The 26,340-nt window shown below is 43.3% G+C and overlaps 1 protein-coding gene across 1 annotated transcript in view; it reads left to right on the forward strand.

The window, feature by feature from the left end:
• LOC117508369 (WD repeat-containing protein 49-like) overlaps positions 1-26,340 on the forward strand; it is a 209,099-nt gene that overhangs the window by 25,984 nt on the left and 156,775 nt on the right. The window contains exons 7-8 of the mRNA XM_034168121.1: positions 857-1,028; positions 26,050-26,217. Coding sequence (XP_034024012.1) covers positions 857-1,028; positions 26,050-26,217 — 340 coding nt within the window. The remainder of the gene's footprint in view (positions 1-856; positions 1,029-26,049; positions 26,218-26,340) is intronic.

A 26,340-nucleotide genomic window follows, 5' to 3' on the forward strand; every position in this document is an offset into this window, starting at 1 on the left:
AGAGTCCTGGTGGAGTCAAACTTATTCCATTTACAGATGACAGAGGCCACTGTGCTCAATGGGACCTTCAAAGCAGCAGAAATGTTTCTGTTCCCTTCACCAGATTTGTGCCTTGAGACAATCCTGTCTCAGAGGTCTACAGAAAATTAATTTAGCTTCATGCTTGGTTTGTGCTCCGACATGCACTGTCAACTGTCTGACCTCATATGTAGACAGGTGTGTGTCTTTCCAAATCATGTCCAATCAACTGAATTTACCGCAGGCGGACACCAATTAAGCTGTAGAAGCATCTCAAGGATGATCAGGACCTGAGCTGAAATTTGAGCTTCATGGCAAAGGCTGTGAATACTTACGTACATGTGATTTCTTAGTTTTTTATTTTTATTTTTTAGAAATTTGCAAAAATCTAAAAAAAAAACAAACAAAAAACCCAAAATACAACAAAACAACAACAACAACAACAACAACAACAAAACAACCAAAAATAAAACTCAGCACATTGAGACTATGGAGTATTGTGTGTCGAATTTTGAGGGAACAAATGAATTTCATCCATTTTGGAATAAGGCTGTAACATAAAATGTGGAAAAAGTGAAGTGCTGTGAATACTTTCTGATGCACAATATTTGAAATTGAATACGTTATTCACACACAAGCTTACTCTATTCACATCCTTCACCAGTTGTCTTTCATAGTTGTGTTTTTTTGGAAGTATCAAATGTAACTTATTCACATTAAATCTATTTCTGCTGTAATAATCCATATTTAACCAAACTGATGTCAGACTGTATTATTACAGCTGCACTCTGATGCTTTTTTTTATTCTAAATCCATGTGTGTCATTGTGTTTTCTCAGGTCAGCGGTTTATGTTTCACCTCGGCTCAAACCACTCTGTTTGAGAGTGTCCGTTTGAGGACAGCATCAGATTCAGCAGACATCATTTTATGGGACGACTTGGTCAAAGGAAAACACTGCTGCTGTTACGTAGTGGCACACCAGGCACACACACCCGCGTGGGTCAGACGAGGTGGGAAACACAAGCACACAAACACACATAAATTGCCCTATCGTAACGCTCCATAGTGCACAGTCTAAAGTGCATAGTGCAAGTGCATTTGGGGTGTTTGCAGTTCCACTATACCTGTTTACATGTAATCTGAGGAAAAGCATCCTCTGAAGAAGATTCCATGACATGAACTCACAAGACATAAGCTCACACCCTTAATAAAAAAAGACAAAAGCTCACATTTTTAAAAAAGATAGATATTATACAAAAGATCCATCCTTCCATTTTCTTCCGCTTTATCTGGAGTCGGGTTGTGGGGGCAGCAGCTCAAGCAAAGCCGCCCAGACCTCCCGATCCACACACACCTCCCCCAGCTCCTCCAGCAGAACCCCAAGGTGTTCCCAAGCCAGCCGAGAGATGTCGTCTCTCCAGCGTGTCCTGGGTCTTCCCCGGGGCCTCCTCCCAATGGGACGTGCCCGGAACACCTCTCCAGCGAGGCGTCCAGGGGGCATCCGGAAAAGATGCCCGAGCCACCTCAACAGACTCCTTTCGACGTGGAGGAGCAGCGGCTCGACTCCAGGCTCCTCCCGAGTGACCGAGCTCCTCACCCTATCTCTAAGGGTGACAGGGTACTAATAGACAAAAGATCACAAACGTAACAATATTGTGTTGTACAGCTTTTTCCTCAGTTGACACATTTGATGAGTTAATCTTCCACACCTCCGTTCACACTTAGGTTTTCTCAAAGTACACATTTAAAAAAGCCATATAAGACCTACTGTTGCAGAATTACAACAGTTTTTTTTTGTTCAACCACATTAACACACTCATTGGGTCCTATTGTTCAGTATCACAAGGCTATTGGGTCATACCTCTATATATAAGGCCTGCCCTCAGGTCAAGAAGTCACACAACCTCCAGATTTTTGATTGAGCATCATCCCTTCAATTTAGTTGATGGGATTTATGTGATTGAAGTAAATAAAATGATTTAAATATTTTTTATTTTGGCATCCCCATCTGGAATGTGCATCAGGTCACGCTTGAGGGAGGAGATGGGATGATCAATGCATGCGACGGCTGGAATACTTCCTTCTTCCAGCTCATCGGGCATCACCACCCCTCATTCTGGACTGCTGCAGATGGGCTCCGTAAAGACTACGCCTTAGTCAGCACACAAGTACTACAACACACTAGAGGGCAGGCGATCAAGAGGCGAAAGTGATGATCCTATGTTGAGGGCTGTCTTCCTCAGTGCAGTGGGGCACTGCATCTGACTAGAATAACTGGCACAATATTATGTGGACAAAAGAACCAAAGATAATCTCTGACAATATGATGGGACAATAACACTTTGGAGAAGGGAAGGAACTGCTCCTCTAGTACATATAGTGAAATGTACCTCTCTGTCTAAGACGGGCCAGACCATTACCAGCAGGCCCAGCCGTGGCCCAGAGCACTCACTCTAATACTACTGCTACTACTGCTACTACTAGTACTACTACTACTACTACATCTGTATGTGACAAGCAGGCCTCTGAGGTCTTTGGATCTGGGCCTGTTGGTTGTGCCTAGGACTAGGGATGGGTATTGATAAGGTTTTATCGATATCGATGCTATTATCAATTCTGCTTATCGATCCGATTCCTTATTGATTCCCTTATCGATACCTTGTGAATTTTGTACTAAAAGTAGGCTTTACAGGTTTCTATGTATTTCCTTGAGTCTTAAAGTAAATAAATATGAAATTGGTCACTGTATCCTTGATCTCTGGACATAAATAAAAATAAACAAAACTGTGTTTCGCTTTGAAGTTATTAATTCAGACTGAATTCTATCATTCTATCTTGACTTGTCAGAGAGCCGCGCAACGTTTGGAGCTGTGTGAACAGAACGGAGGATGGTTCTCGTTTCTTTCTCGCAACGAGACAGGAGTCCCAGTTAGTAACTTTAATCCGCACAAAAGTGAATCACAACTCATATTCAGGGATGAAAGTGGTGAAAACAAAAAAAGCTGAAACCCAAAATTACCCCCCAACACCACCTGCATGAAAATGTTTGAATTCTAGAAGCTCTGAAATGCAATCTGGGACTATTCCAGACAATAAACTGGAGTGAGTGCAGCATCCATTTAGGTGAGAAAAAAAAATACAACTTTCCTTATTCGGATTCATTTCAGTAGTATTCTGCTCTTACTAGGATGCAGCAGTTTTCTAGTTTGGCAGATAGTTCTGGAGGAAATCACTGAAGAAATTAACACATTGAAAATATGGTTTGACCGAACAAACTGTCATTAAACTTAAATAAGACAAGGATCAAATGGAGGTGTGAGAGTCACTAGGTGTTCACAGGAAACACTTATTTCTGTATGTATTTATTTATTTATGTTCATCGTTAATTGCTATTATATATTTTCTGTTGTGTTTCTATTCAGGTTATTTTTGTCTCTTTCTCTAAAATTGTATATAATAATCATTAGATTATTAATATATAAGCAAAAATAAATTTAAGGAATATTACAATTTGAAAACAAATGCACCCGAACGTGATGACGGCTGCAATTGCTAAATGATAACTTTTAACATTGAAAATGCCATAGACATGCTAATGCGTTAGCATCGCTCCCGTTTTTAAGTTATAAAATACATCTATCAACTGTTTCAGAAGACCATAACAGGTCTGTTTAACATAGAAAAGGTAAATAATACTCACAGACGTATGCTCTTTAGGGTTTTAGCGGGGGAAAATTAAGTGAAAGAAAGAAATAAACAAAGCAATCGACCGAAGCATTGCTTCAATCTGCGAACCACGCTTCGATTGGTTCAAGGTTCAAAGCAAAGCCGCGCTGCAGAAAAGTTGATTAAGGACCCACTGCAGGGTCTGTAATCAATGTAGAGAAATGATCATTTTCCTGACAAAGACCCGCCAAAACAACGGCCACTCTGAAGGACCGATAACAGAATCGTTAAGCACAAAGCTTATTGATGTCGGTGGATCGAATCATTTCTTAACGATACCCGAAAGGAACCGGTTCTCGATACCCATCCCTACCTAGGACAAGACTGAAGACCAGTGGAGACTGTGGTTTCGAGGTGGTGGCTCCTAAAATGTGGGATGCATTACCGTTGGGCTTACATTCTGTGGACTCAATCGAAATCTTTAAAGTGAAGCTTAAGATGCATTTGTATAGGCTGGCTTTAACCTAGTCTGATCTGTTTTATGTTTCTGATGTTTTTAATTTCTTTGTTCTTATGTGAAACACTTTGTGATTTTATTTTGAAAGGTGCTGTATAAATAAACTTTACTTACTTACTTACTCTAGTCAAACAAACCAGACTTTGTGTTTGCGTCACACACTCATCACAGTCCAGAGTATATACGAATGCATGTAACCTAAAACAAGTGAAACTTTTACTTTTTACTGGGGGGGGGGGTTGATCTTACTGAATTATGATGCACATCCATGAGACATATATATCTGGGTGCATCATGGAAAAAATGATCTGGGTGTGTGAGTGTGGTACCCTAGGTGGGTCCAATCCCCAGTTAGTTACTGGATGATTTGTTTGTATTTCTTAGTGTGTGCATTTTGCAGAGGATGCCATGATTTAAATATTGATCTCATGGAAATAAGAATGATCCTTCCTCTGCCTTCATAATCACCAGCTTTAAACTCCATCATTTGTGATTTACTCATCGCTTAAGGGATCAGACACTCGCTCTTTAAAACTTGTGCTGCACATAATCCAGTACAAGGGCAGCTGCAATAGGTACTGTGACATTATACTGTGACAAATATAGGGCCAAACTCATATATTTGTGTTGTTCAGGAGGGTGTTGTTATTGTGTAATGTCCCATGGTTTTTCAAGGTACTTTACCTGCTGAGTTCAGCTCACTATCTGACAGTGAGTAAAGGAGGGACTGTTGGGCTGCAGGTGGTGCATGGTGTTTGGTGGGAATGGTTTTCTTGTATTTATTGGGCTGCCACAGAACACAGATGACCCAACAGCCAATTTTTGTCTGTCCAAAAGGGGTGGTTTTGTCGTGCAGCAAATTGAATCTTGGTTTGTTTCGTTTATAGTGTGAAGTTGCTATTTTCACTGATGCACAGAACTAAGTGTTGGACAGCATATAACTGACACGTCTGCAAGCTAGACTCCTTCCATCAGTGATTCTTGCACAAAATACTGCACATTAGCTGGGAGGAGTTAGTGTCAATCATGGAGGTACACAATAATACAGAAGCTTTGTTACTGCTGTCCTACACTGTAAACCCGAACAAGTTAGGAGAACTCAAAAATATTGAGGAAATCAATTACCACAAAATTTTTGAGTTCATAAGCTTAAAAGTCAATTGTTCCCAGAACTTAAAAGTTTTGATTATATGCTACTTGTACTTCCTGATTACAATTAAATTGAAGTGTTCATTAAGTCTCTTCAGCTGCTCCCTTGTTTTTTTTTTACTCGGGGTCGCCACAGCAGATCTGAGGTGGATCTGCATGTTGAATTGGCACGTTTTACACCGAATGCCCTTCCTCCACATTGCATGGAGAAATGTGGCAGGGGTGGGGTTTGAACTGGTAACCTTCTACACTGAAACTAAGCAAACTAAACCCCTGTTAAAGTACTCATTAAGTCAACTCAAATATTTTCATAAATAATTGCTTAATTCTTTTAAGTTGTGCTAAAGTTATGCTTTGAAGTTTTGCTTACTTAATATACATTTAGTTCAAGTCAATCCAAATTCTGAATTTAATTTACTCACAAAGCAAAACCATGTTACACAGACTTGAAATATTTAAGTAAGCAGAAAATTTTAAGTTTAACTCTACTTAAACTTTTTAATTAATTTGAACATTCAGGTATGCTGTGCAGTGTACATCAGACAATGTCTGCTGCTTTTATAGTTTAGGGTCAGTACTAAGTACAGTCAGTACTAAGTACAGTCAGTACTAAGTATGGAAATACTGGCAACCCTGAATTTTAAAGCTATGGCATTATGCCATCACTGGTCCCAGTATTGGTTCCGTTCACATTTTCAATTCTTTGGCAATGTTCCCTTTCCTTTTCTTGTGATAAGCAGTATGTATAATCCTCCATTTCAGAAAAGAAATGAGGATTCTCAAATTTGTTAGCCTGCACTAATAACAAGCAGAGGGTGTGTAGAGGAGCCACCACTGATTCTTCTTCTTTTTTACATCAGGTTTCTGGTTGCACTGCAAAATGTGAAAGACAAAGCAAGTATGTTCCTTTTGGGCTACTGTACCAACATATCACTGCAACATGGCGGACTCCATGAGGGGACCGCTACCACACCCAAATGAAGGGCGCATTCTAAGATTATGAAAACACATTTTTTAATTGTTGCAGGTAATAAGCCAAATCAACATTATCAACACGCATGCTCCATGACAGTGTCAAATCATCCTATCCAGTCAAAGATCATGAATACCTACATTATTAAGGAACCCTTCACACATAGTGCGAATAAAGTACAACTTGGGGTGACTCACAGTAAAACAGCTCGAATGATCGAACCACACACACACACACACACACACACACACACACACACACACACACACACACACACACACACACACACACACACACACACACACACACACACACACCTTAATCAATATTGTTTAACTTTGTGTGGAAAAAAATGCCAAGAATGTTAGGTAGTAAAAATAAATAAATAATTGAAAAAAAAAATCACAGTTTGATCATAAAATTACAAAAAAGAAAGTTGTGTTGAGTATGACATGCATACGTAGTTCATAATTTCCTACAACAATGAATGTCAATTCTGAGGCTGTTCTGTTATTCATTCATACACTTAAGAATATTCATGTTCTGAGTTAATAAAACTTGTTCTGTAAGTAGTTCTCTTACTTTTGTGATCAAAAACATTGATTTGAATCTCAATTTTGAGGCTGTTCTGTAAATAGTTTTCAAATAAACAATAAATACAGCAACTTCTGATCAATCCATATCGATTTCAGACTTAAAATAATGTACAGATTTAAGCACCACCCATTTTGGATTAAACCACACCCACTTCCAGTTTAGTCCCTGCCCACTACGAGTACAGATACAGATACAGACAGTGGTGTACTTGCTCATCCCTACTTTTCAGACACGTTAACTCCAGTGACTTCAGGATCCCCAAACAGCTCTTCTACGGTAAAATAGTAGTAGGCAAGTGAACCAAGGAAATGTTTCAAGGACAACCTGAACAACACAGTACAGGACTACAGCACCAGTTTGGCCTCACAGGAGAAGCAAACTGCACATTGAGCATCCTGGAACACAGTGCCTACAGTGTGGTGAACTCAGGTGTGGCACAAAGAATCGGAACTTGATAACGAAAATGTAGTATGTGCACTTTGTGACAACCTGAAAGCGGAACCCCCCACCCCCAACACACAGACACACACACACACACACGGACATTGTGATCTTGGAGACACTCAGTGGTGGTGGTGGTGGTGGGGGGGGGGGGGGGGGGTATTGCTCAACCTATGTTGGAAACCTGGAAAATGTGATGTGCATGCTGACTCACATAATGAAAACAGCCATTGCCTCACTGCCAGTAATACCTGTTGCATGTGCATCCACACACCCCCTTCCCTTTGACACTAGTGATGAGAAGCCACGAAGCTCCCATGCTTGCTTTTTAAGTAGCACTACAATAACAGCTTATGCAATACCGCTGAAATGCTTTGTAGTCTTGCAAAGAGATACTTTTGGCGATTGGCATAAAGTCACAGACTTAAGGTCTGGTCCCATGAGACAGCCTGTTTTGGCTCAGCCTGAGTAACAAAAAGGTGGCTTAGTTGTATTTTCATTGCATCATTCTGATAGAGTCCTTCAGAAGAGTCATGGGGCTGTTTGATAATGATTCAGCAGGGGTAGTGCTTGTTGCACTACCCCTGCTGAATCACAAGCTTGGCTGTAGGGGGAGATGCTGATAAAAGGAAAAAAAAAACAAAACAAGAATACAATACGTACAAATAGGCACAACAAATGAGAAAACAGGAAAAAGGGAACCAGAGGAGACAAAGCTGAAGCATTAAAAGCAACATTAATGGAAGTTTTACAGGTTGCTGCAAGGGTGTGTGCACACTAAACAGCAAGAGAGTGGGAATGTGAAGGCTTGTTGTGTTTTTACATGCATTTTTGGTCAAGAAAGTAACTGTATATGTGTATTAGCATCCCTCTGGGCTGCCGGTGCTCTTCTTTTGAAGTTGCACACCCTGCAATATGAGTGGGTCGAGGTCGAGGAAAATTTTGTGGGATATTAAGAGGAAACTGCTATGGACACAGACTCATAAGGACATGTAGAGTCAAGTCGTGTTGGAGCATGTGCTGTGCCGCATGTCACCGCATCCACCATACCACAGAGGTGCTCTTGGTCCTGGATGGCAACCATTCAGTCAGACAATTGGTTGTTCCTCACCTCTCGATCAAGCATATATCTTCCACAGCCAGGAGAAATGTGAGCATTCCCTTGGATTTCTCCAGCTGCTGAGATCCTCAACACTGAGTACCTACATGCTGAATGATGCACGGTGAACATGCCACATGTCCAAAATGTCATTGCTGACATTCTCTCAAAATGCAAGTGATACACATCATCAAAGTTTCCTTATGTAACCGCTTGTTTAACACAAAGCCATTCCAGTGGTATCCAGTGATCAAATGAAGAGACTTAGTAAAGACATCCAGTTGTTGCCTTTGTCCAAGTCTCACAACCATACACCAAGACAGGAAGCACCCGTACCCTAAAGACATGGACTTTCATTGTCTTGCAATGATGTTCTCATTGCCAATCACTTCTATCCAGCAATCTGATTACTCAGAAAGTCTTCCCAAATGTCTCTCAATCTGGAAGTCTGAGGACGCAGATAAATGTATCTCACTGCCAAGATAAGTGAATGTCTCTGCATGTTCTATGCTTTCATCACACATAGATAGTACAAGTAGAATAGAATAGAATAGAATAGAATAATTCTTTATTGTCCACTGAGGTGGAAAATTGTTTTTGGCTCACCAGCACAAAAAAAGACAACATTGGAATACAAACATTGTCATACATAAAAACATATAATAGACACAATAAAACAGAAATAAAATATAGTAAAATACATAGGAATAGTAAGTCCCTTCGGTTGCTCCCTTGTTCTTGTTCAAATTCAAGGTGGATCTGCATGTTGAATTGGCACAGGTTTTACGCCGGATGCCCTTCCTGACGCAACTCCACATTACATGTAAAATAAGATCTAGTAAAGTAAATAAAACAAAAGTAAAGCAGTTCAGGTTTTGTCTGTGGGTTGGTCACTTTGTCGAGTTCATAATGGCAACGGCATTTGGTATAAAAGATTTTTTAAAATAACCTTTGGCCAGTGGAGCTCTGTACCGCCTCCCAGACTTCAAGAGCTCAACCTGACAGGACAGAGGATGAGAGCTGTCTGTCAGGACTCTCTGAGCTTTCCTCCTCGTCATGTCAATGTAAATGTGGGCCAGAAGCTTCTGTTGTTTCCCCACAATTTTCCCAGCCATTTTTACAATTCTGTTTAGTTTGTCCTTACACTTGCAACTCAAATGACCAAACCAAACACAAAGATGAAATGTTAAAATACTCTCAATGGGCCTCATGTATCAACGTTGCGTACGGCGATATTTGAGCGTATATGGGGTGTACGCCAAAACGGCTGCGCTACTTGGCATTTATCAATGTGGTCGTTGGCGTACGCTGCACTGAAAATATACACCAGGTCGAGAGGTGGCGTAAATTATACACCAAAATGAACCAGCACTGGAATCCACATAAAAATGAAGATGAACAACATGATAAACAGTGCCATTATACAAATCAATGCATATGTTACATACATAACACTTCCCTGATTATACTACATAATAATCAATACAAATCCCGCTGTTGCTATGGAGCACGATCCGTGGCGCTGACAGGAAGGAAAGCGCTGCTCGCCTTTTTCTCCAGACTTCGAGCCTGGAGCCAGAGCAGCGCTGAGCTTAACTTCATGTGGTGTGATCGTTTTAGACTATGAAATTGATAATAACAACTGTAGTTCCGTCATTCCCTTAATTCGCCCAATCTCCGGCATGGGAGTCGGACTCTCTAACCAGAAGACTAAAACCCAGGGCTCTGGCCTCGTGACCAGAGAATCCTTTTTGAGCTGTTGGGAGTGAGGTTTACTAACTACATCTGCACAGCGACACCTGCTGGCCTTCGTTACATAGATCCAAAGGATCCAAAAGACCTAGGAGAGAATTTCGCCAAACACTGTAGTCCTAGACTTTTCGGGCGCGCAGAGATGATTTAGCCACAAAGTTTGCATCGTAGCTCTTGAAATGCCATTCTGAATTGCCACTCCACAATCTCTTTCTTCGGTCAAGCCACATTTGCATTGCAGATAAGACAGATTGATTTGCCATTTGAATAATTAAAAAAATAATCCTCCTCCCATTGAATGATTTTTTGATTTTTTTTTTTAGCTTCTGTCATTGTAGCATCCACTTCCTTTCTACTGTAGCTTCTCACACCCTTTCAACCCTGCGCATGCGCAGATAGGAAGAACCGCATGACATTTTCTTCCCATGTGATCGACTGGAACTCAGCCCGCGATTGACTGGTTGACTAGACCGACTGGTGGACCGGATTGACTGGTTAGGCACGCTGGCTTTAGAGGATTGCCTTGCTTCAGTGAAAAGCTGGATGTTGAGCAATTTTTGACTTTTAAATTCAAAGAAAATGGAAATGATAGTCCTTGGTCCTGTGAGACAAAGACATCAGTTTTACCAGCTAATGATTAACCTAGACTTGTGTGTCATACATCACACTGACAACATGAGGAACCTTGGGGTGTTTTTTGATCCCACGACCTACACATTAGAGAAATCGCTAAGACTGCATTCTTCCATCTTTGTAACAGATGAATTCCATCTATGGCAGTGTTCATGGCAGTATGAACAGTATTTACCCATAATGCACTGTGGCATGTGTGTCTGAATGCTAAAAACTTTAAAATTAGTTCATTACTTTAAAACTAAAACATATGGCTGATATTTTCACTTCATAAAACAACAGACATGATGTTAATTTCAATAACGTCCGGAATTAGTTTGTTTAAAATTTTAACCATAAGTCAAAACTATCTGATTGTGCATGACTTGGATGATATGCCAGCAAGTCTATATGGTGTGAAAATAAATGATCTTTTTTTTATCCCCTTCCTTCCTTCCTTCCTTCCTTCCTTCCTTCCTTCCTTCCTTCCTTCCTTCCTTCCTTCCTTCCTTCCTTCCTTCCTTCCTTCCTAGTAGTTAGCTTTTTTCAGCTTTCAGAGGATAGAGCTGGCGTGCTCGGTGAGTTGCAGCAAATCCTCACCGCCTTTACCGCTCGGCTGGATTTGATGACCGAGCAAAATGTCATCCTTAATCGCAGGATGGAGGCTCTCACCGCACAGGTGGAAGCGCGTGATTAGAGCGCGTGATTAGAGCGCTGCTGCGGCTCCTCCTCCTGCCGACCCGGTGCCCGACATTAGCGTTCCACTGGTCGTTCAACGAACCCCCCCGCCATCCCCTGAAGCATACATAAGCCCCCCAGAGCCGTACGGGGGTTGTGTGGAGACGTGCGCGGACTTTCTGATGCAGTGTTCGCTCGTCTTTGCACAACGACCCGTGATGTATGCGTCTGACGCCAGCAAGGTGGCTTATGTTATTAACTTGCTTCGTGGGGAGGCATGCGCTTGGGCTACAGCGCTTTGGGAGCAAAACTCACGGCTCCTTACCTCTTATACTGGGTTTGTGAGGGAAATTCAGAACAGTGTTTGATCACCCTAACAGAGGAGAGACCGCTTCAACAGTGCTGCTGTCTATGCGACAGGGGCGCCGGAGCGCAGCCGAATATGCAGTCGACGTCCGCATAGCGGCTGCGAGGTCCGGCTGGAATAACGTTGCACTCCGCGCCGCCTTCATAAATGGACTGTCATCGGTCCTGAAGGAGCACCTGGTAGCTAAGGAGGAACCGCGGGATTTAGATGGACTTATCGATCTCGTTATACGGTTAGACAATCGGTTGGAGGAACGCCGTCGGGAGCGAGACGAAGGACGTGGCCGGGCACGCCCCGTCCCTCTCCCTTCCGGGTTGGAAAAGGTTCCGCCCTCCCCACGCTCCACAGCCTCAACGCTCCATGTGGCTACAGCTCCCCCTGCTGACGAAGCTATGGACACGAGCAGGGCCACATTTAGACCACCTATCAGACAGCAGAGGCTGGCCCGCGGGGAGTGTTTTGTCTGCGGTTCTAATGAGCACCTGCAGAGAGCCTGCCCCAAGCGGTTAAACACCAACGCCCGCCCTTAGAAACTGGGCTAAGTGTGGGCCAAGACATTCACGTGGGACATACACATATTTCCACACGACTCCCAGTTACAATCCTAAGCAGGGATTTAACCCTTCAAGCCCCAGCACTGGTGGACACGGGGTCAGAAGGGAATCTGCTGGACAGCAGATGGGCAAGGGAGGTAGGGCTCCCTCTGATGGCGCTTCCTTCGCCATTGCAGGTGCGGGCACTAGATGGCACCCTTCTCCCTTTAATCATGCACAAGACACAACCTGTAACTCTGGTGGTGTCTGGAAATCATCGGGAGGAGATCGAGTTTTTTGTGACTCCTTCTACCTCCCGCGTGATTTTGGGTTTCCCATGGATGTTGAAGCACAATCCCCGGATTGATTGGCTGTCTGGGGTGGTGGTTCAGTGGAGCGAAACCTGCCATCGGGTGTGTTTAGGCTCCTCGGTTCCTCCCGGTGTACATGCTAAGGAGGAGGTCAAAGTCCCTCCCAATCTGACGGTGGTGCCGGTTGAGTACCACGATCTTGCTGATGTCTTCAGCAAGGATCTGGCACTCCCCCTTCCCCCGCACCGTCCGTACGATTGTGCCATTGATCTGATTCCAGGCGTTAAGTTCCCGTCCAGCAGGCTGTACAACCTCTCACGACCTGAGCGTGAATCAATGGAGACCTACATCCGGGACTCATTAGCTGCCGGGCTGATCCGGAACTCCACCTCCCCGATGGGTGCAGGTTTCTTTTTTGTGGGCAAGAAAGATGGCGGACTCCGTCCATGCATTGATTACAGGGGGCTGAATGAGATTACGGTTCGCAACCGATACCCGTTGCCGTTGTTAGATTCCGTGTTCACCCCACTGCATGGAGCCAAAATCTTTACTAAGCTGGATCTTAGGAATGCGTATCACCTGGTTCGGATCCGGAAGGGAGACGAATGGAAGACGGCATTTAACACCCCGTTAGGTCACTTTGAGTACCTGGTCATGCCGTTCTGCCTCACCAACGCCCCCGCGATGTTCCAAGCCTTGGTTAACGATGTCTTGCGGGACTTCCTGCACCGATTCATCTTCGTATATCTGGACGATATTCTCATCTTTTCTCCGGATCCTGAGACTCATGTCCAGCATGTACGTCAGGTCCTGCAGCGGTTGTTAGAGAACCGACTGTTTGTGAAGGGCGAGAAGTGCGAGTTTCACCGCACTTCTTTGTCCTTCCTGGGGTTTATCATCTCCTCTAACTCCGTCGCCCCTGATCCGGCCAAGGTTGCGGCGGTGAGAGATTGGCCCCAACCAACAAGCCGTAGGAAGCTGCAACAGTTCCTCGGCTTCGCTAATTTCTATAGGAGGTTCATTAAGGGCTACAGTCAGGTAGTTAGCCCCCTGACAGCCCTGACCTCTCCAAAAGTGCCCTTCACCTGGTCGTATCGGTGCGAAGCCGCATTCAAGGAGTTGAAACGATGGTTCTCTACTGCGCCAGTGTTGGTGCAGCCCGACCCTAGCTGCCAGTTTGTGGTTGAAGTGGACGCCTCTGACTCAGGGATAGGAGCCGTGCTATCCCAGAGCGGAGAGACTGATAAGGTTCTTCACCCGTGTGCCTACTTTTCTCGCAGGTTGACCCCGGCTGAACGGAACTATGACGTCGGCAACTGAGAACTCCTTGCGGTGAAAGAGGCTCTTGAGGAGTGGAGACACCTGTTGGAGGGAGTGTCTGTGCCATTCACGGTTTTCACTGACCATCGGAACCTGGAGTATATCAGGACCGCCAAGCGGCTGAGCCCCAGGCAAGCCCGCTGGTCACTGTTCTTTGGGCGTTTTGACTTCCGGATCACCTATCGCCCCGGGACCAAGAACCAGAGATCGAATGCCTTGTCCTGGGTACACGAAGAGGAGGTCAAAACTGCGCTGTCGGATCCACCGGAGCCCATCCACTATCGTGGCCACCCTCACCTGGGACGTGGAGAAGATCATCCGGGAGGCCCTGGCACGAAGCCCGGACCCGGGAACTGGACCTAAGGACAGACTATACATCCCACCAGAGGCCAGGGCTGCGGTCCTAGACTTCTGTCACGGTTCCAAGCTCTCCTGTCATCCGGGGGTGCGAATGACCGTGGCAGTTGTCCGGCAGCGCGTCTATGGAGGCCGACGTCCAGGAGTACATCCAGGCCTGCACCACCTGCGCCAGGGGCAAAGCTGACCACAGGAAGTCCCAAGGACTGCTCCAACCGCTTCCTGTGCCTCATCGCCCCTGGTCCCACATCGGCCTGGATTTTGTGAGCTTCTCGTCCGGGTACCATCCACAGACAAACAGACAGGCAGAACGGGCCAACCAGGAGTTGGAACAGACCCTCCGCTGTGTGACATCCGCGCACCCGACGGCCTGGAGCAACCACCTGGCCTGGATCGAGTATGCACATAACAGCCAGGTGTCTTCTGCCACTGGTCAGTGTGCCCTCGGTCCGGGCCCACCTTCGGAGGTGCCATCGGGTGTGGCGCACCGCCCGTTCTGCCTTGTTGAAGGCCCGGACGAGGGCCAAGACCCATGCAGACCACCGGCGGCCCCCAGCCCCTGCATACCAGCCCGGGCAGGAGGTGTGGCTATCAACGAAGGACATCCCGCTTCAGGTGCAGTCACCGAAACTGATGGACAGGTTCATCGGACCCTTCCGAATCCTCAAGGTCCTCAGCCCTGCCGCAGTGAAGCTCCAGCTCCCGGCTTCACTGCGGATCCACCCGGTGTTTCACGTCTCCAAGATCAAACCACACCACACCTCACCCCTTTGTGCTCCTGGTCCGGCGCCACCTCCTGCCCGGATCATTGACGGGGAGCCGGCCTGGACAGTGCGCCGGCTCCTGGACGTCCGTCGAATGGGCCGGGGGTTCCAATATCTGGTGGATTGGGAGGGGTATGGACCCGAAGAACGCTCCTGGGTGAAGAGGAGCTTCATCCTGGATCCGGCCCTCCTGGCCGATTTCTACCGTCGACACCCCGATAAACCTGGTCGGGGTTAGGGTTAGGGTTAGGGTTAGGGCCAGGAGGCGCCCGTTGAGGGGGGGGGGTCCTGTTGTGTGGGCCGCCAGAAGAGGAGGTACTGCTGGCCCACCACCAGAGGGCGCCCTGCCTGAAGTGCGGGCTTCAGGCACGAGAGGGCGCTGCCGCCACGGACACAGCCGGGGGTGACAGCTGTCACTCATTATCTCCTGACAGCTGTCACTCATTCATGCTTCATCACCTCACTCCATAAAACCCGGATGTCATCTCCACCTCATTGCCGAGATATCGTCGAACCGTTCAGGTAGTATTCTCAGCCTTAAAAGTAAACTGTGTGTCAGTCTGAACTGTTTTTGCAGCCGTTTTCGTGTGGTGTTCCTTGTCTGTGAGACCGGCGTTCGGTGTGACCAGCGACGGAGTCGCTTCACACCTCTACCAGATAAGTGGGTAGACAGGAGCTGCATGAGCGTGTGTTAGAGGTGGAGGTGGAATTCCCACCGTTGTTGCTTACTGGGTGTGCACACACCCATATCTTATTGTCTCTGCTCCCTGCCAGCAGTACCAGATCCGACCTTCGAAGATGGTGGCCACCTGGGGACTCGGGACTTGGTGGCTCCAGTATTCTCCGGGTTCGGTGGCGGAGGAAATCGTGTGGTTCCGGCTCATCTCAGGACAGACGTCTTCTATCCTCGAGCCTGCCCACACGTCACCCTTGTGATTGACTGTCTGTAAATTTCACATTCCTCTGTGTTGTGCTCATTCACAACAGTAAAGTGTTCATATTTGACTCTTTCATTGTCTGTTCATTTACGCCCCCTGTTGTGGGTCCGTGTCACTACACTTTCACAACACATTTTATATTACAGCCTTATTCCAATATAGATGAAATTCTTTTTTCCCTGAAAATTCTACATACAATACCCCATAATGACAATCTGAAAAAGTTTTTTTTTTTTTTTTTTTTTTTTTTTTAGATTTTTGCTACTTTATTAAAAAACAAAAACAAAACTAAGAAATCACATGTGAAGCATAAACCTGAGCTCAGGTGCATCCTGTTTCTACATCTTAACTGGATTCCACCTGGGAGTAAATTCAGTTGATTGGACATGATTTGGAAAGGCACACACCTGCCTACATGTAAGGTCCCACAGTTGCCAGTGTATGTCAGAGCACAAACCAAGCATTGCCAATCCAAGCAAGCAAAGGAACTGTCTGTAGACCTCCAACACAGGATTGTCTCAATAGTCCAGCAGTTAAGGGATAGAATCGTGCACTTTTTTACAAAAGCGCCAAACTTTGTCCAGGGACTCTTTAGGTTATATTAAGTCATGTCAAAGCGAGAGACATGTGATTTTAGCCCTGTATCCTGCTTTTTTTAATACACTTTAATACAGTGTATATTTTGCTATTCATATGACAATACGATCATATGGTTATTATTTAGGGAGCCAATGATCAAGACTGGACATTGTTAAGCTGTAGAGAATGGCTACTGCAACTAGTGCAAAGCTATACTGAGCTTATGTGATCATATATCGTCCGTCGTGCAGCGTCATACATCGTCACACATCCTTAAACATTAGCAGGGTGGTATGTTTCAAAATGGAAAGAGGTACAGGACTCATTTCAGGCCTGTAGGGATCTTTAACAGGCCCATACCTCTGAGACATAAAATTAGGTCACTGTGATCTTCCTAGCATGAAAGCTGTAGAGAGTAGTTCATTAAAAATATTCATGAAACATTTGTGCATATCTAGGAAGTTTGCCAACCAGGTATTTACAATGTTTTCAGTTAAAAAATATGATGATAATCGTCTTAATACCAGTAACATAAAATAATAATGATAACAACAACAACAACAATAATAATAATAATGGTTATGGCCATAAAAACAAAATTGATTTCTTGTAATTAATAAAAAGCATGTCTTTCCCTTCAAACACTGTTGTTATTTTAGAGTGTAAATATGTTAGAGTGCATGAGTAGCATCTTTCCTTTGCCCTATGCTCGCAAACAGCTATATTACATAGGTATATTGGTATTCACAATGAGTTAGACAATATTTAGTCACTTTCCCTAGATTAACACTTTTTCTAAGAGTGTAAGCACACTGAAGTACATTTGAAGTATCCCTACTTAGCCTTAATACATTTTTCATAACCTTCAAGTTTATATTATGAACTTAAAAAGACATTTGGATAAGAGTTTGTCATGAATTATATGCTGTAGAAGGCTGAAAATGGTTATTCTCTTAAACCCAAGTTTTAGAGTGTAGACGTTTATGGATTCAATGTCTCCCGATCTTATATACTTCAGGACACTACAAAGTGTCTCTGATAAAGTTTTGGCGCTTTTGTATAAAAGTGCATGATTCCCCTAAAATTTGTCCCTTAGCCGCCGGACTACAAGGCACAAATCTGGGGAAGGCTACAGAAACATTTATCTTGCTTTAAAGGTCCCAGTGAGCACAGTAGCCTCCATCCATAAATGAAGAAGTTTGGATCCACCAGGAATCTTCCTGTCAAAATAGAATTGAGGGAAAAAATGAATTTGAAGTTTTCATTTCACCTAACCTGCATGTCATTGGATGTGGGAGGAAGCCGGAGCACCCGGAGGGAACCCACATAAATATGGGGAGAACATGCAAACTCCACACAGAAAAGCCACAGGTGAGAATCCATCCCATGACCCTCTTGCTGTGAGGCAACAGTGCTACCACTAATTCACCGTGCTGCCCACACACACACACACACACACACACACACACACACACCACACACACACACACACACACACACACACACACACACACACACACACACACACACACATATACAACCCCAATTCCAATGAAGTTGGGAGGTTGTGAAAATGTAAATAAAAACAGAATACAATGATTTGCAAATCCTCTTCAACCTACATTCAATTGAATACACCACAAAGACAAGATATTTAATGTTCAAACTGATAAACTTTATTGTTTTTGTGCAAATATTTGCTCATTCTTAAATCGATGCCTACAACATTTTTCAAAAAGCTGGGACAGTGGTATGTTTACCACTGTGTTACATCCAGTGATGCCGGTAACGCGTTACTTAGTGACCACTTTTTTTAGTAACAAGTAATCTAACGCGTTAATTGTTCCAAATCAGTAATCAGATTAAAGTTACTTCTCCAAGTCACTGTGTGTTACTATTATTTTTGAATTGTGGGTCGATAGCAGCATTAAACTTGGTCCGTGGGCAGGAGGTCGGGGTTTGACTGAACTGCCCACTTTAAGCGAACTGTGAGCTTTTCATCCGCGGTTTTCTGCAGCAGCTACGACTCGTCGTCACTTCTTAAAGCGCGGTGACAAGAGCACACCTGCACTGAGCTTTACAAAGACATTTCAATGCTTTTTCCTCCTTTATTTAGAATTCTGAGCTGCACCGCTCCATATCTGCTCGTTAAAAACAGCTGATCTTCCGCAACGCGTCAACAACTAACACTATTTTCCACTCAAATGCACCTAACTCTCTTTCATGGTGTGAAAACATAAAAAACTTTCTTACCTGTAAATCTGGTCATGTTTTCTGCATAAATATGAGGTCTGTCCAGAAAGTAACGGACCTTTTTATTTTTTTCAAAAACTATATGGATTTGAATCACATGATTGCATCAGCCAAGCTTGAACCTTCGTGCACATGCGTGAGTTTTTTCATTTCATTTCTAAACGGATGGCTGTCTGGATCCGTGACCATTGTGTGCCATTTCTCTGCTTATCACAAGAGCTGGACAGCAACCATTTTCCGGCAGATTTCACTTTTAACAAGAGATTTTGTCATGGAAAGCCACGCGGAGGCTTCGCGCGTCACGATGGATTCGCTACTGGAGTGAGACAAAACCATCTCCGTTTTGGTCTCACAGGACAGCTTTGAGATGGCGTTCAGACAGCTGTCGGTGGTTTTTCCATCGAGTGATTATCTGAGAAATTGTGGATGTGCCTGGACATGCCAGAACATGTCCCGTGAGGCTTCATCACGGCGTTGCTGTGCGCCATGCGGCACCACCGCGACGCACGGAATTGCTCTGCACGTCTGTCTCAATGTGCCGAAAAAGTGCTGATGTCCACGTCTTTTCACAATTCCTGTGCTAGTCAGACGACGTCCCGGATAAAACACAGCGTCCAGTTTGGAAATGAACGGCACATTCCACTGTTACAGGAGTTTTTGTCATGGAAAGAGGAGCGGAGGCTTCGCGCGTCGCGGCGGTGCCGCATGGCGCACAGCAACGCAGTGATGAAGCCTCACGGGACATGTTCTGGCATGTCCAGGCACATCCACAATTTCTCGGATAATCACTCGATGGAAAAACCACCGACAGCTGTCTGAACGCCATCTCAAAGCCATCCTGTGAGACCAAAACAGAGGTGGTTTTGTCTCGCTCCAGTAGCGAATCCATTGTGACGCGCGAAGCCTCCGCTCCTCTTTCCAATTATACCAATTATTTATTGCTGTTTTGTGCATATTAGACAACCTATTTTTGAGTTGAACTATAAGGTTACCAAACCAGGCAGTGATTCCATATCTAATTAGGCTCTCTAAGATAGCTTTGTAAAAAATTAGCATGATCTGATTGCTAACACCATAAAGCCTCAGTCGTCTCAAAAAATACATTCTTTGCTTCATTTTCTTGCACAAATTATTAATGTGTGATTTCCAGTTTAGCAAAGGTGTCAGTCTCCTTGTAGTAGACAAAGGGTCCATGTCCTTATGCAAGAGGCTCACGATTGCTGTGTCATCTGCAAATTTAAAAATAAAATTATTGGGGTGTACTTTTCTGCAGTCATTAGTATAATTGTAAAAAGTATTGGTGAAAGCACACAGCCTTGTGGAACTCCTGTATTACAGTGTTTGATATCTGATAATGTCTGATTAAGCTTAACTTGCTGTGTGCGGTTAGTTAAAAAAGAATAAAACCATTTTATAAGAATTACATTAACATTCATGTCCTTCAATTTCCTAAAAAGTAGGTGGAGTTGCACAGTATTAAAAGCTGAGCTAAAATCAATAAATAAAGTGTGAACATATGTTTTTGTGCCTTCCAGATGCTTAGAAACAAGGTGCAACATGCATAGAATGGCATCCTCCGTGCTACGCTCATGCTTATAGGCAAACTGACATGCATCTAACATGGGCTGTACTTCTGTTTTAAGCAGTGACAAAACTAATCTTTCAAAACATTTTGCAATAATTGGGGTCAAGGCTACAGGGCGAAAGTTATTATTTTCTGTAGCACAAGGCTTTTTGGGCACTGGTATTATAATAGACCTCTTCCATAGAGCTGGAACAGTATTGGTGTCTAATGAATGCTGAAATATAGGGCACCATGCTGGTGTCAGTTCCTCTGCACAGCTTTTCAGCAGAAAAGCCGGCAGTCCATCAGGGCCAGTGGATTTACCAGTTCTCACAGTATGGAGAAGACACTGGACACTAGGTGGATCCACTTCCAGCCAGTCGGTGGTACTGATTTCTGGTAGTGACTGCATCACTCCATCACACTCCTGAGAAAAGGTATCTTTGTCAAATCTCAAATAGAAATCATTCAACTCATTTGATCTTTGCTGTTCCTCCAAAGTAATTATTTGCTTTTTTGTAGGATTCATATTAGCAGCTAGTTTCATTGTGTCCCAGAGTTTTTTAGTATTTGAAGTTAAGAGGCTTTGTTCCATTATTTGTCTGTATCGTTCTCTTGCTTTAGTTAAGAGTTGTTTCAGTTCCTTTTGAATTTCTATCAGACTTACGCTTGCTTTTCCCTATTTATGTACTCTTTGATTTCTTTAGTTATGTAGGGCTTGTTGTTATAGATGATGACATCCTTCTTAGCTACCACATTATCATGGCAGAATTTCACATAGTCTGTAACTGTCTGTGGCATCATCAAGCTCTAAAGTGTGGAATATGGACCAGTCTGTACACAAGAAGCATCCTTTTAGTGCCTCAATTGAATCATCTGTCCAGACATTAACAGTCTTATGTACAGGTTTACATGATTTGAAGACTGATTTATATGAAGGAATCAAATGTATTATATTATGGTCCGAGTTAGAGAGAGGAGGCTTTGGCTTTGCAGAGTATGCGCCCTTGATGTTGTCATAGCACTTGTTATGTCTTGTGTGACAGTTTACATACTGTTTGAAGCCTGATAAAACAGACTCTGGCTTACAGTGGTTGAAGTCACCTAGAAAAAAGATAGGTTTGTCAGATAGTCACATGACTGAAAAGCCACCGAAAGCCGTCTGAATCTTCCGAATGGTGGAAGAGGTGATCATGTCACAACATGTCCTGTGAGACTTCAACACGGTGGCGCTTTTGTTCCGCCATCAGCTTCGTGCCCAAGCCATCGGCATGAATTTCGCTGCAACTCTTTTCATGGCAAAATCGTCTGTCACAGTGGAATGTGCCAAAAAGGTGCTGATGTCCACCTCTTCTGCAATTTCTCAGATAGTCACATGACGGTCCCACATCACCACAGCGTTCACTTTGGAAATGATCTGGTCATTTCAGCATGTTGATGGCCGACTGGAGTGCTGCGCGCTCCCCACCGTTGTGCAGCCGTCTTTAAACCGGTTGTACCGCTCCTTAATCTGTGTGATGCCCATAGCATCTTCACCGAAAGCCGTCTGAATCATCCGAATGGTTTCCACCTGGCTGTCGCCCAGTTTCTGGCAAAATTTGATGCAGTCGCACTGCTCCAGTCATTCCGCCATTTCCTTGCAAAGAAAAAGCAACGAGAGACTCCACCCATCCTCACACAAAGGCTGCTTACAAGCAAATGACGCAATCGACAGGCCTGAAAAAATTCACGCATGCGCACGAAGGTTCAAGGTTGGCTCATGCAAGCACACGTGATTCAAATCCATCAGGTTTTTGAAAAAAATAAAAAAGTTGGATACTTGTCTAACAGACCTCATATCTGTGTGTCTCCTTGCCTGTCTCTGATGTAATGTCAGTCTCTGATGTAGGTGGCACATTTGCTCCACAGCCAGTTATGGTTGCTTTTGTTCCCCTGCTCAAAAAATGTCATATTTTCTAATGAGGTTGCATGGTTAACCCCTCCTGGTATTATTGTTGTGTGTATGATGCCTCTCACATCATAATAAAACAGAAAGGGAATCATTAACTCCTGCACATTTGCACTTTAAATGATTTTGCATGGATCAAACCCCCTGTTGTATAGTTCATGCAAACAAGTCTTTGTTATTCATTTCTCAAACAAACAATGCACATGACCTCAGTGTCATTTAATTTATTGATTGCAAAGCATTTCCCTTTAAATAAGTAGCATCTGGTTTATTAATTTTAACATTTTGTAAATCCACATTAATCAAGAATGCTATTACATTACATAATTTTTATTGAAAAGTATGTGATTACCATATTTTCTGGACTATAAGTCACATTATTTAAAACTTGTTTTGCTGTGATTTATGTTTTAAAACAACATATGTGGAAGAATACAGCATTATTAATTTTGTCCACATGATGGTACCACGTGCATGTGTGACAAGGTTTCCTTGTATACTGAGTAGAAAGAGGTACTGTGTTTCACCCTCTGGAGCAGATGATGACAGTAATCCACCATTAAGAAGAAGAAGAAGAAAAAGACCTGAATGAGAAGGCTTTTCTGGGTCTTAGAGAATGAGTGAAATCAACAAATCATGCTCTCAAACTGAAAGACCACACTCTTGAATAAATACAGGGAATATATCCTTCATACTATTCAGAATTTCACTTGTTTGTATTGTGTGGGACAGTCAGAAGAGCAATGAGCTGAACAGCTGTGCTAACGTAAAGCTAACTATTACATTTTAAAAATGTATAGGAGTTTTGTAACATTTACTTACATTTACTGAGGCAACCACGCTCATATTTACCTCTGAACAGTTTGTGGCCACAAGATGCAGGTTACTGTTAGTTCTTTCTGCCTGGTACAATACCATTAATTATCCAATTAACATCTGCTCCCTAAAGTGGTGTTTGCATGATAAATAAATAATCTGCCAAGTTTTCAAACATTTCATTACATTTAGTGAGGTAACACTGAACAGACATTTCCACTTTCAAAGGCAATAAGAAGCAGTTTACTATTGAGTCCTTTGTGCATTGCACCATAACATTAATTAGACTGTTAGCTTCTACTTGCTAACATGGTGTTTGTGTTATAAATAAATAATGTGCTGATTCAATTAATTTTGTCTCTTGCTGCATGAAGCAATAGTACCACTTTTCACAAATAAATGTGACTTATATTTGTTTATTTCCTCTTCATGACACATTTTGTATAGATGGGACTAATAGTGCAATGTGATTTATGGTCTGGAAATATGGTAGACAGTAACACCCATCAAAATATAGTGTCTGCCTATTGCTGATTTCCAACACCGTATGTGACAGAATAACAGAGGAAATTAATGTGTTTTATCATAGAAAGACGATAACAAAAAAAGCACAGGGATGACTTAATTCCCTGTAAGTCATAAAATAAAGCTCAGTGAGTCCTTTATTGACTTGATGTGAGCTAGATCAGCAGCATGGCTTAGTGGTTAGCGCTGTTGCCTCACAGTAAGAAGGTCATGGGTTCGATTCCCACCTGTGGCCTTTCTGTGTGGAGTTTGCATGTTCCCTCCCTGTGTGTTTTTGCGTGGGCTCTCTCCAGGTGCTCCAGCTTCCTCCCACATCCAAAGACATGCAGGTTAAGTGGATTGGAAACTTTAACATTGTCTGTAGGTGTGGGTGTGTTTGTATGTCTATATGTGGCCTTGCGGCAGACCGACATCCTGTCCAGGGTGTACCCCACCTCACGCGCTATGACTGCTGGGATAGGCTCCAGCCCCCCACAACCCTTAACTGGAGTAAGCTGTTGAAGATGATTGAGTGAGCGAGCTCGATCCTGTTGCATCTTTGTTGCCACTGGTTTGTTGTGATGATGTAGTTTCATAGTTTGATCTCTCCATCATCCAGTCATGGACAGATTCCCATAAAGAGGCGTGTCACTCCATTATAAGCAATGTCTCCTCCTGGAAGCTTCTTTGCTCCTCTGATAGCAAAACTGTTGCATTTCCAGGTTATGTGAGGTGAGACTTGAGTGAGGAATGATGAAATAAGAGTAATGAAATGTACCCCTGATGTCTACTGCTGCTCTTCTCATTGTACACACTGAAGTGCGACACAACCTCCAACGAAAGGAACTAAAACACGTTCATTTGATTTTACATCAAAAAATAGTTGAATTCAAGATTTGTCGAGGCTGGTGAAAGAGAGCAGGGACTCATTAATCAACATTGAGTCATGCAGTACTGTCTGAAAACGCAGTGATCTTTTAATTCGTGCAGTGAGAAAAGATGTGATGTATGAAATGTAATCAGATGCAATTTTCCTGGAGCTGATCTTTGATCCACAACTCACACATGCCATCTTGCCCTCCACAATTATTTGTGTAGCTTTTGAAAGCTTAGCAGCCTCTAATGGAGATGTGTGTCGTACAATTTAGCCGCTCTCACTGAAAGTGTTAATTGAGATAGATGAAGATGCAAGATCCATTACGTTTGCGATAATACCACTGAGCAAATGAAACCAGCCTAATTCTGTGCTGAGCGCCTGTGGATTGGTTGGTTTAGTGTGCAACATTTCTGTCAGCACATGTTCATTTGAGAAAGTAGATGTTCTTCAAAGTTCTCGTGGAGAATGTGTGTGCTTGTGTGTGTGTTTTTAAACTAATTCATTTATTCTTGGCATCAGGGAAAAAATATGTAATATGAAGAAGTGAAATAAAAAGAACTTTATGCCATCGTCAAAACACACTGCAGTGTTGTTTTTTGTTAAATTTGTTTGAGTTTAATGAATTTATCCCCCCCAGGCAGCATCATTCCACACACAATGCTGATTTAGTAAATGTTTTTTCTTGTCTTAATTAAAAACAACAACAAAAAACGTTGGCCATAATTTAATGGGAGATGCAAAACGGACTTCCGCTGAGAGTACAAGGCCATTTGTGGAGTGTCCCAAAATATTTTGCTTGTTATTTGTTGGGTAATACCAGTGCAAAGCCAGGAATGCTGGCTTTACCATGTTCATTGTTTTAGAGCTGGACACAAACCAAAAGATGAATAAACAAGCCAAAAGGGCAGTGACGTACGATTATGACATCACCCAGTTAGAATGGCACCTGTCCTTTTTTTGAAATTGGAAAACACCAGGTTCACAGGGCTGCGGTATTCCGAAGTAGATGCAAGGGAAAGGATTGCTGGCACCTTAAAGGATTAAAAAACAACAACAAAAGATTAAAACAAAAGAAAAAAAAGTAGTTTATCCATGGATGCCTATCAAAAAAAAAAAAAAAAAAAAAATCAGGTGATTAACAATGCTGATGAGGGTTCGTTCTGTGACTTGAGATTTGCCTGATGTGGCACGAATGCATTGTGTTGTCTGTCACTGTTACATACAAGAGGAGCTGTAATGAGTTAATTTAATTACTTGTCTCTTTGTATGCTGCACACTTCATATTCAATTTCTGATTTACTTGAGGATAGAGGATGCTTATTCTCAGTGGGACTGCCAGTTTATTGATGTGTTGATTCTGATTATCTGTCACACATAATCAGCTTACACTTTCCTGATGTTTGTGTCTTCGTGCAGTTCATTACCTGGGGTCTTTGGAGGCCTTTGTGTCATGCTGCACCGCTCCACAGAGCAGCATGGCAATTGGCTGGAGGGAGCAAGAAAGTAGAAATCTACGAGTCACTTATTTTGTTACACAGAGGGGAGTGTGGGACATGGACCACCACTGTCAGCTCAACCTGATTGGTGGGTCAGATGCTTCCATGCAAGCTGAAGCATAAAATTAACTGAATTATATGTTATGTGATTAATGCACTGTGAATCATATAGTTTTTTTTGTGGTAGTCTAACATCTTTGCTAATTTGTGA

This window comes from Thalassophryne amazonica, chromosome 4, assembly GCF_902500255.1.
Source record: "Thalassophryne amazonica chromosome 4, fThaAma1.1, whole genome shotgun sequence".
Taxonomy (NCBI): domain Eukaryota; kingdom Metazoa; phylum Chordata; class Actinopteri; order Batrachoidiformes; family Batrachoididae; genus Thalassophryne; species Thalassophryne amazonica.